The 12,049-nt window shown below is 39.6% G+C and overlaps 1 protein-coding gene across 3 annotated transcripts in view; it reads left to right on the top strand.

Annotated features, from left to right (window-relative positions):
- The window catches only part of sorl1 (sortilin-related receptor, L(DLR class) A repeats containing), a 129,625-nt gene that overhangs the window by 37,249 nt on the left and 80,327 nt on the right, over nucleotides 1–12,049 (top strand). For all 3 annotated transcript variants that reach the window (XM_030744182.1, XM_030744184.1, XM_030744183.1), the window contains exons 5-6: nucleotides 387–454; nucleotides 8,465–8,645. In XM_030744182.1, the coding sequence (XP_030600042.1) occupies nucleotides 387–454; nucleotides 8,465–8,645 (249 nt within the window). The remainder of the gene's footprint in view (nucleotides 1–386; nucleotides 455–8,464; nucleotides 8,646–12,049) is intronic.

Below are 12,049 nucleotides of genomic sequence, written 5' to 3'. Positions count from 1 at the left end.
TTTCCAAAGGATTCATTGACTTTTTCTTGCTTTTGTAAAATCACAAAAAGAATGCTTAGATAGTGATTGTTTCTTGTATGTGTACCTGCTATTGAGTGTTCATCACTTGTCTGATTCAGAAATTCACATGGAGGATATTGTAACCAAGAGACGCAGCAATGTCCTTGCATAGAAGCTTTTGTAGCTCCGCTGTCTTGAGTGCAAACGTAATAGTGGCAAATGTCTCTCCAGTGTTCTCCTTTACATGTGTGTTGGAGCCAAAATGAAGGAATGAGCTTGACCTACATTTTTACAGTGCACCATCCCCCTCTTCTTCTTCTCACCCTGTCCTCCTCCTCCTCCTCCTCTTCTCTCCTTACACCCTCTCTCCCCTCCTGCCTTTTTAGCTGTGGAAATCAGACGACTTTGGGGAAACGTGGGTGTTGATCCAAGAGCACGTGAAGACCTACTTTTGGTAAGAAGGCTGACACAGCTCACAAGTACAACAGGCATCAAAGGATTTATATTTTCTGTATTTGAGAAGTGTCATGAACACAGTGCTGAGTAAATACAACCTTTCACAAATTACCTTTTTTATTTTGCATCTCTTCAGCCTTTACACATTAGTTACAAGCACATGAATGTCATGGATGTAAATTAATCATAAATGATACAATAAATTATGGCTGCATTGTCTAAAAGCATTTCAAGGCAATGATTCTACATAAGCAAGTTAACGCTTACTCTGTCACATTAGTGCAGTGAAACAAATTTAAGACTCAAAGAGTTAATTTAGCACCCCTGTATGTGTTACAGAGGCACGGCTGCATGACATATCATTTGAACCTTTTTCTGACGTACTAATTTTCTTTTTTTTCTTTACCTGTCATGAGCCACCTTTAGCTTAATCTGGTGTCAGGACAGTTAAATGAGACACACACAGACACACACACTCACCACCACCACCAATTAATTGCTGAGTCTTGTCATTTCTTTCATTAGATTATACAACAGAAGCACAGAAGTCTGTTTTCTTTTTGTTTGTGTTTTTTTAGAAGCAGGTCAGATCCCACACTCAGACCTCGAGCTAGATGCTGGCAGAGACTCATCTCACAAGCTATTGATGTGCATATATGTATCACGCTCACGTTTGTTTGTCACAACTGACTCCATAACAAATTTAAAGAACAGTCAAGCTGAAAAGCAAGTTTCTTTTTGTATTATTAGAAACTGTACAACCCACAATGGCTGTGGCTGTGGCTATATTGGTCTGACAAAATCTAAAGCAATTAAATACAAATTGCATAACTACAGGCTTCAACAGTAAATAACCTGTAATAATTTTCTGATCTCTTCCCACATATCAGTTTTAATAGTTTTAACTGAATGATAAATAAAGACACACATTTTGTTTGTACAGTATGATGGGCGTGACTCGTTCTGGCTTGACTGGTTACCTGAAGCAAATATTTCAGTAACTTTGTAGCCTGACTGAATTAAAAGGATGCTGTATTTTTTACTACACACGATTGAGCTCTTGTTTTTCTTGTGCAGAAGCTGTTAAACAACCCCTGCAACCCTTCACTTTCATTAGCAGTACAAGCATGGGCTTAAGTGCTAATTTTTCACTCTTGCCACAATGGTCATGACTGTTATCTGTTCCTCCACTAAGGCCTTAGATTTTAACTGTTTGCAGACAAGATAGAAGTTGACCCAGATTATCACAGGTTATCAAGAGAACCAAGTCAGTGTTTGTTCTTTATACACTGCACAAAAATGCACAAAAAAAATGAAAGGAATGCTTTGAAAACACATCAGATCTCAAGCTGAATATCTATACTGATATGGAGTAGGTAATGTGTTTGGAATGAAAGGCTGCCATTTTGTCTGATGGAAATGAAAATGATCAACCTACAGAAAAAGTTCACTGTAAAAATGTATAGCCATTAATGTCCAGTTATTGAGTGTGTTGTGTTCAGCGTGTGCACGGTTTAATACTTTTGGTTTGCATTCTGAGCCTGTGTTGGGATGGATTCAGTGTAATGTGACTGGTTGAGAGACAGCAACCTCCCCTGTTATGTTTGTAGTGTGTTTTTAACAGAGGCTGTGAACTGATATGAGGCAGCGCTTCACTCAGTCTTTGTCGGTACTTGTTCTCTGAAACCACATTGTCAGGTCGTTTAAGTGTTTATTGGCCCATGTCACACGTTGTCACCAGGGCAGAAAACCAACTGACAGGCAACGGATGAATGGAGTCGATTACTCTACCTGAATTGGATCAGATCAGGCAGAATACGTGTTACTTTTGGAAACTAAATGCAATTTAAGCCATTTAGCACTTTTATTATTTGAATATAAACATGAATGGATTCTAATGAAATTTAAAAAAATGAGACCTTCCCAGAAACTCTCATTTCCCTCTATCAACCTGTGCAGTGACTTTCATGTAAAAACACTCCGTGCCTCTCTTCTGCTCCCAAAGTCATCAGAGCGATAATAGCTAACGGCAGAAATGGAGTTCACTAATCGCTAACGTCAATAAGTGACCAACTCTCAGCGCAAAACAAACTCAGTGCATCCTTGCCAACTACACATGGATTCCGATAATATTTTGCTGGTCATGGCGTTGGCGTACAAGCAAGGTAAGGTTAGCCTGCCAGCTGCTACCTTGGGTATCAAGCAATTAATGTCAGTTAAGGGTTTTATTTAATGTATAATTGCAAGCTGTCTAATGCATTGCAGTCCTGTCTATAGTAGATAGGTTAGTTAATTTATCCAACTCCCAGTGCTTATCTGGTGACTTAGCGGACAGTTTTCAGATGCTTTTCCCAGCCAGTATTATGAGCTATGACCTAAACATCATCAGATTAATCTTGCTTTTTAATGTTATTAGTAGCTAAATTGAACATTGGACTTCCTTTTTAAACACACTTGAAATGTGCGCTTCCAGTGTCACACATTTCACTTTGTCACTGACTGTTGGTTACTACCAGATATTCTGGGCTCCAGTTGCCTAGGCTTTCTGATGTATTTGCAGCACTGCTATGTGCCAATCCTTCTCTCTCATTGGTAGTTGCTTTAATCCATCACCTCAGAGTGGAGTGATATTTAATTAGAAACCCGCCCACTTTGTGTCACCAGTGTTTTTTTCAGCCATCATTGTTTCAAGTTGCTGAATGTGATTCGCTTTCTAAGGTCTGTGATCGCCACATAGCTGTGAATCACTTCCAGTGTGGATGCCTTTTTAGTGGAAATGCTAAATGCCTATCTTACCAAATTAATTCACCAGCTAAAGTGATTCATGTTACTAATTTATATATAATTTCAAACTTACAGAATTTTAGTCATCAATAAAACCTTTTTTTTGTCATTAAACTAATACACATAACTAAAATTTCCTTTCTGCACTAATAGCCAGCTTCTTCAACATACTGTGCATTCGTCATGCTTCGTCACGTCCAAGTCAGCTTTGTGGTGGTCATGACCATCATGTATATAGTAATTATACTGGTCTCCCAGTGCAAGCACGAGCTGCACGCAAGAGTGAATAACAAAATGCTGACTGCAGATTATTAAAGGGCTGCAGGTGTCATTTTTAACAGTTATTTTCTAGAATGTATGCAGTCCTCCTTTAGTTATTTCCTTATAATAAAGCACAACATGAAACACTGCAGTAAAGCCTGGTTTCAAAGCTCTGTTGGATTGATTTCTATTAAAATATGGTAAATGGACTAGTTCTTATATAGTGCTTTTCTACGCTAATTGAGCACTCAAAGCGCTTATACAACATGTTTGCATTCACCCATTCATACAAGCACTTCCATATAACTAAGCTAAGTGCTTATTATCTAACATTCACACACATTCACACTCCAACGCTTGCATCGGAGAGCAACTTGGGATTCAGTATCTTGCCCAAGGATACTTTGGCATGTAGCCCGGAGCAGCTGGGAATCAAACCACCAACCTTCCGATTAGTAGGTAACCTGCTCTACCAACCGAGCCTTAGCCACCGCAAAAAATATAAACAGACCACTATTATTTGCCTTCTTTAGAGACGAAAGATTATACTTGCTGTGTGCCAAAATATGTAATCAATATCCTCCTTTAACTACCTTTCATGGTGATTGGTAAAAGCTGAATTACAGTTTGGTGTAGAAGTATCCTTTCCTTTACAGCCCTTGTGCTACACTGCTGCCAACAGTCATATAATGAAATTAGTCCTCTATCTCTTATCTGTTCCAAATGCTTCAGCAGGCTCAGATAAGTTTCAGTCAGAAACCTCAGGAGACCTGCACAGCAGCCATGGGGAGAGTTATAATGAGCTGAGGCAGAAACGTAAAACAACACCTTGGTCACATGCTGCATAGATTGAAAAAGGACCCACAGGCAACTAGTAGTGGTCCATCTATGGGTCCCCCTACGCTATCGTGTTATACCTTCTATTTGTTTGCTTGATTTGAGCTGATTTAAACAGTGAGAGTGTTTAGGCTTTTAGGGAGAAGCAGCAGTGTGATGGATTCATAACACAAGACAAAATGAGAGCTTATTAGCTAAAAAAATATTGTAAAAGTAATGTTTTTTTCTCTTATTATTTTATAATCATTGAAGTGTACTTCATTATCTGGTGCCTAGACTTCTATATGTTTTTAACTACTGATGCATTTAGCAGTGAGCAAGTAAAATTTGATGAAATGTTAAAGAAACATGACTGCAGTGATAAACCAGCCAAAACAAACTGCAAATTATCTGAGGCCAAAGGCCAAAGGCAGCACAAATAAGGATTGATCTTACACTCCCCCCGGTGTTCCATCCAATTTGGATCTAATCCTGTTTGTTCTGGCTTTAGAAAAGGCTGCTGCTGTTGTGTTGCACATCAGTCTAAAGGCTCTGTAAGCCACAGAAACTTGAGCCTGACTATCAGTCTACTGAATGTGTTCAAACTCATGGGTACCCTCCTCACGCACTTGCGTAACTGGTAATCCTATGATCTCCCTGCTAGGAGACAGACTAGAGGCAAAATCCTCTGTGTACAATAAGAAATACAACCTCTTCTGCCACATGGATTACAGAGAATGATACAAATCCTGCATAAAAAGGGTATCAATTATACTATATTGCCAAAAGTATTCATTCACCTGTACAGATCATTGAATTCAGGTGTTCCAATCACTTGCATGGCCACATTTGTGAAATAAAGGGTTGCCCCAGGAGCTCAGTGAATTCCAGCATGGTACTGTGATAAGATACCGGTGTGTGGAAGAACTTGACTGGCCTGCACAGAGTCCTGACTTCTACCCAATAGAACACCTTTGGGATAAATTAGAGTGGAAACAGCAAGCCAGACCTTCTCATCCAACATTAGTGTCTGACCTCACAAATGTAGTTCTGGAAGAATGGTCAAAAAGACCTTCCCAGAAGAGTTAAAGCTGTGATAGCTGCAGAGGGTGGGCTGGCATCATATTAAACCCAATGGAATAAGAATAGGATGTCACTCAAGTTCATATGTGCACAAAGGCAGATGAGTAAATACTTTTGCCAATATAGTGTTTATATATATGAAAACCAGGGGAATTGTACAAATGGGGTCAAAGGAGGAAGTTAACTAGATAACACAAGAGAAAAGGCAGACTCAATAGCAGTTTCCATTCAAGCACTGTAAGCCTGAAAATTTCTAGGCCTTATCGATTAGTAGTGTATGACTGTTGGGTTTTCTCTGTAATTATTGTAGGGTCTTTACCTTGTAATATAAAATGCCTTGAAGCAACTGAATGTTGTGATTTGGCGCTATATTATTTAAAATTGAATTGATTGGCCAGTCTTGGGTGGACTCGAACCCAGGTATAGCACGTTTAGTATGCAGGTCACCAGCTCATCCAGGCGAGCTATAGTAGTGGCCGTGGTCTCTAACATGGTGATCTTTAACCTGCCCATGCCCTTTGTTATGTTGGATTGTGTTTTGATTTACAAAAAGTGCAAATAGTAGGTATTTACTGCTGACTAATTCTATCAAAGCAGCTTCCTAACTTAAACCACAAAGAGTATTTTCTATAGTGTAAATGCATCTGAAGTTGATTAGTGTGCTATATGTAAGAAAGACCAATGCCAGACTTGATCATGCTAAAACTGGCCAAAGTTCATGAGTGAAAATGAAAGCAAATTTTAAACAGGCTATTTTTAGCTCAGCAGTTTAGCTAGTAGAATATAGAATAACAAACCACAGTGAATTATGATGCCAGACTATGCTTCATTTAAACATGCTTCATGCAGAAGCAGAAGCATGTTTAAAGATTCAAAATCATGGACTAAAAATAAAGTCTGGTATTTATTGGTTGTCTACATTATAACCTGTTTTAATAAAAAAGCTAGATTTGTATTTTAGCTTGTCAAGTTGTGTAGTTTCTGACTAGGCTAGGTTATAGTTAAATTTTTTCCAATGTTTCAAATCAATAAACAAATTACAAATTAATAAAATGCCTCTTTGCTTAGTTTAATTCACTAAGGTGTTTTTTTTTTTGTTTTTTTTGCTTTAGCTTTACTGAGTAGTTCAGTAGTTTATGTCTGCTAATTTGGCTAATGCTAACAAAATAACAGTTTGTCCTATGACATATATAATTATTCATTGCTTGAGAGAGGTGGGTAATGTCACATAGGATGTTGTGTGGTAGATCCAGGATCATGATCTGTATCACATAACATTTCTAAGATGTGCAGTATGCACAGTGTGTGCAATTATGCTTTTGCTTTCCATCGATAAGCAGGACAGTTTGGACAGTCAACTCAGAATTGGGCCTGAAGTGATCTTCACCATATTAAATGATTTTTTTTTTTTTTATTGTACTCTAAATATCTGGTCTGAGAAAAAATTTCTTATTAAAAGCCTTTGCTGTTGGCAGTCCAGTCTTAAAAGAAGTGGCATTTTCAGAAAGCTTAAATTGAATACTAAACAGAAACGGCCCAAACAGGGTAAGAATTCTATTTAGGAAGCGTTTGAAAGGGTAGAGATTAATTCAAAAGAAGGAACAGAGACAGACCACAAATAGCTCTCCATACACTCTCAGGCCAGACAGTGTCCATCAGTTAAACAAGGACCTTTGAATGAATGCCACAGAGGCAGAGCTGAGCCGAGACACTGCTCTCTCTGTTCAGCTCTCAAGACTCTGGTAGGAAACACACTGATTTGGAAGGCAGACGATAAGATGCAGTGAACCTTCTTCATTCATTACAGCTGACTCTGTGCCATGAGCTCTGAACAGAAACAGCCCTTGCCATAAATGGCTTGACCACGCTGTTTTTCAGGGTTGGCACACAGATGGATATTTTCGGTTTTTATTTTGTGTTGACATTTATTATCTTGAAAACTTGCCCTCTGGGGTCAACGAACGTGCCAGCACGTCCAAATGAAATCACTGATTCAATATGATGTAGCATCAAGATGCTGCCCCAAAGTGCACACTTCAAACTATGTACCAGCTTTTAAATTGTGTTGATAGGCCAAATGAAGGAAATCTGTCACAACAACAGAGAACTTTAATGCTGCTAATGTGGGAGAAACGCTTGCGCTTTGTGTTGAGGATTTTTTTATAATCAAATTATTCAAGTTACTTAAGGAATCGTTGCAGCCCTAGTGGACAGGAACTATTTTTTGTAGTAGCATAAGTAGTTTGTGTGACACTATAAAGTAAAAACTAAAGTAGTCAAAAATGGCCAATTATACTTACAAAACTGACAAGGATTCTTTTCTCTGTAAAATACCTCTGAAATCACTCAGTGAGAGAAGAATACTTCAGTTACTGTAGGTGATCCAGCAGAATTCACTCCGTTTTCACACTGAAAAACCTCTGAGTAACGTTCTCTAGAAATAGATCACCTGAGGAAACCAACAGGATGGGCATGCTAGCAGAGGGAATGGATTTTTTTCAGATTCTAAAATGACTTGCTTTGAGGTGAGAGTGCTAACCACTGAGTCACCTTTTGGGTTTTGGGATACCCATCCATCCATCCATCCATTCGCTTCCGCACATCCTGTTAAGGGTCGCGGGGGGGGGCTGGAGCCTATCCCAGCTGTCACAGGGCGAGAGGCAGGGTACACCCTGAACAGGTCGCCAGCCTGTTGCAGGGCCAACACAGAGTGACAGACAACCTTTCACACTCACATTCACGCGCTCATTCACACCTATGGGCAATTTAGAGTAGCCAATTAACCTAACCCCAGTAAGTGCTTGCGTGGGTTTCCTCCGGGTACTCCGGTTTCCTCCCACATTCCAAAGACATGCACTTACTGGGGGGTTTTGGGATACATTAAATTTTTTTTTTTCTTCACGAGCTGTGATTTTGAAGCCATTTTAACCTTACTGCTAGGAGAGCACACATCCAAGGACAGCAGTTTGGTCAGTTTGTCACCTTGTCAGTAGACTGGGTGCCTCAAATGCAAGTTCATTCATCTTTGTTTCTAATCGTCCTGCTCTTTTCTCTGAAACTTTAGGGGTGTGGAACCCTACGACCCCCCAACCACAGTGCTTGTCCAGAGACACGAACCACAGGGTGTCTCCACTATTCTCAGCAGCACAGACTTCTTTCAGACTGAACAGAACCGCAGAGTGATCCTAGGGCTGGTGGACAGCTTCCAGCTCCGAGACAAGTACATGTTTGCCACCACCACACAGGTAAGATGATTGTGTTAAAATAGTTAGATGAATAACTGGCTTGTTAGCAGACAGAGAAGTGATGGCAGTTTTGATATTTAATGTAGTACTAAACAAAAAAAGCTGATGAAAATATTGCTAAATTGTCAGCAAACATGATGTAATCCAGATCATTTCCACATTGTTTTCCCCATTACTGAGCTAGACTTACTACTGCTGCCCTACTTTCTTTTGGGATCAATAAAAAGTTCCCTCCTTCCTTCCTTCCTCTTGCTTGTTTGGCTTGGCAGGAAACATACTCCAAAGAAGGTCTGGCTAATCGCATAACATTCTCATTTTTTAAAATTTATTTATTTTTCTTATTTGTAACATCCATCCATTCAGCCCTGTACAGGTTGCTAGCCTGTTGCAGGGCTAACACAGAAAGACAGACAATATATGGCTATGGGCTATTTAGGCTACGTTCACACTGCAGCCTCAAGTGACCCAATTCAGATTTTTTTGTGAAATCTGATTTTTTTTTTTTTTTTTTTTTTTTGCGTGGTCGTTCACGTTTCCAAATATATCCGACTTGTATGTGATCTGTGTGTGAACTGCAAATGAACCTAAAAGTGTCCCACATGCGCAGTAATGTCACATGTAGTGAGCGTGCTCAGTGTTTGCGGAAGTAAGTTTGATTTTCTTCCCGGTTCTGCGTAGCGGGACGCAGAATAGTGACGTTTGTTGAGAATCAGTGATGTGCAGGTCAGATGATTGCGACCTGGCCGTACAGACAGGTAGTATTTGAAAAGGTCAGATACATATCGGATTTAGGACCACATATCCAAGTGGCCTGGGTTGCGTTTCTAAAAATTGGATCTGTGTTGTTCTGACTGCCATGAAAAGATCAGATACAAGTCGCATAAGGGCAAAAAAATCGGATTTGGGTCACTTCAGGCTGCAGTGCGAACGTAGCTTACCTTTAAAAGTTAGACCACCTCTGACTCCGCTGTTTGCTTCTAACTGTCTGTAGTGTGATTTGTTTAAAAGATGGTGGGTGGATTTTTTTTTTGAAAATTCAAATATAAAGTTTATGCTCACGGCTGAGTCCCTTACTTCCTGACAGGATCAGCATAGAATAATACTAAGTAACATTAGTCATGATTCTACACAAACTCCACCTAAGTATGATTTTTTGATGAGGCTTCTCATATTATTTTGCCAGCAACATGTTAAAGAGGACGCAAGCTAAGATGACTTGATCTAATGAATCTCTTTTGGTCACACTGGTATATGAACAAAGTTGGGGGCAAACTGGAGACAGCTAACACAACGCAAAGCTCTAACACATGTATTGCAGCACAACACTGTTTTATTTTGCTAATTTGATATTTTGCAAACCCATTTCACCAGCTAGCATGATCAGTGATGCCAGTTATGTATAATGTAAAAGAGTATTGATTGGCCTGGCCCATTAACTTCAAAAGTGCCGCCATTCGCGGAATTCTGGAAACAATTACAGTAATAACCCTACATTGAGTGTGAAGCGCAATTTCTCAGCTTTCAGAAACTGTTTGAATTTTTCCAATAGGACAAACAGTCACCTAATTAATTCAAAGTGCCTTTGATCAGAAGTCTCAGGGGTGATACGCTCAGCCTAAAATATGTACATTATTTTCAGTAAAGTAATCTACCCATCTGTCCATTTATGTAACGTCATATAAAACTCAGAGTCGTTAGCTGGGATGGGATCTAGCCCTCCAACACTGGACAAGAGGTGAAGTACCTTGGAGAGTTCTCTGTCCATTACAGGGTCACACAGACACCATCCGTTCATGCTCACATTTACACCTGTTGACAATTTAGGTGACATTCATGTCTTCGGACTGTGGGAGCAAGCTGGAGTATCCACACAGGTACAGGGAGAACATGTAGAATCCATACAGAAAAGCTCCCAGCTGGCCAGTGGACTTGAACCCAGAACCTTCTAGTAGTTTTAATGAGAAGATTCTGAATGAAATTATCATAAAAAATCATTAAAAAATGCAGCCTCCTAAGAGATACCTTACATTTCTGCAAATTAAAGACTTTAAACCCACATTATACACACTTCTCTGCCCTTGTCCTAGTCAAACATTAATTTTACTGATAGCATAAATGGTAAAATCTTGTTCCCCTTTCTCTGCATTATGAATCATTTTTACTGATTGAAGCAAGTTTGGCCTTCTCTGTACTTTTCAAAACAGATGAAAGATAAACTAGGAGGCAGTGCTTCAGTGTGTACAGGAAATTTGAGACCTATAGTCAGTTAACTGTGTCATCTGTGGTTTTCACATTGATCTCTTTATGAAAATACCAGGTGAAGGCTAACCAATATGTCTTTATGTAAACTGCACTAGGCAACACTAGGCAGACATGTTGCAACCGCAAGTAGCTGCTGCATTTCTAGTTCAGTACCTGCATGCATTTGTTACAGCATAGCGAGCAGTAAGGAGCCAGTTTCCCACCTCAGCATAATGTGCTACACATGACATGCTGTCGATCAATATTTGGCAGTCAGTGCACATGAAGCACAGTATGTTTGTCATTGTTCATCTCCAGTGTTTGTGCAGTGTAAGCCTTGGACAGGCGGCTGACAGACAGTAGAGCAGATGGTGAATATGATTTGGATCTCATCTCTTCCCTTCTTTTGCAAGCTGCCTCTAACAGATTGGCGTTCCTCTGTGTCCTGTGTTTGCTTCGTGGGCTGACAGCAGCCTGTAGCTGCAGTGTTTGAGAAAACTGTTGATTGTCAGCGGAGGTCAGCAATGAACAATTTGTCTCATCTGATAATTGATTTCAGATGGTTCATCAGACTGAGTTAGTGTACATAGCTTTACTTCAAATCAGCAAAAAAAAAGCTGGGAGCTACATGAGCCCTCACTGCTGTAATTGAGTGCTTACATGCTTCTAAGTCAGGAATTTCTCATCTACTCAGTTGTAATCTGTCTGAAGTTTGGCAGTTCTTTGTAGGCATCTGTGACTGAAAGTAATGATTGCTTGAGAATTAAATTGTTTAATCAACACTGTTTGTGCTTATGTTGTCACGTATTGAAACAGATGCATATGATGCAGATTACAGGCGATCAAATACAACAGCGTAGACAGCCTATAGTAATTCCCCGTGCCTAATGTGGTCAAAACTAATGAGTAATACTTACTCCTAATTACTATTGTGGTCCAATAAGGCCCAGAAGTTAACCTCAAACCCTATTTTGGTTTATTTACTATTCTGAAGGGGAAACAGGAGTTTGGAAAGAAGGCATGCACATGGCTTGAGGGAACAACATCAAATAAAAATGCCCAGTTACTCCTCTTTTTCAGTAGAATTAACCAAACTACTGAATAAAACTTGTGGCTGCTACTGTGCCACAGTTTGATTTGAAAAAGAAATTAGCAAACAACTT

This window comes from Archocentrus centrarchus, chromosome 13, assembly GCF_007364275.1.
Source record: "Archocentrus centrarchus isolate MPI-CPG fArcCen1 chromosome 13, fArcCen1, whole genome shotgun sequence".
In the NCBI taxonomy this organism is placed as follows: Eukaryota; Metazoa; Chordata; class Actinopteri; order Cichliformes; family Cichlidae; genus Archocentrus; species Archocentrus centrarchus.
The sequence above is the reverse complement of the archived record's forward strand: the minus strand, read 5'-3'. Positions and strand labels throughout refer to the sequence as shown.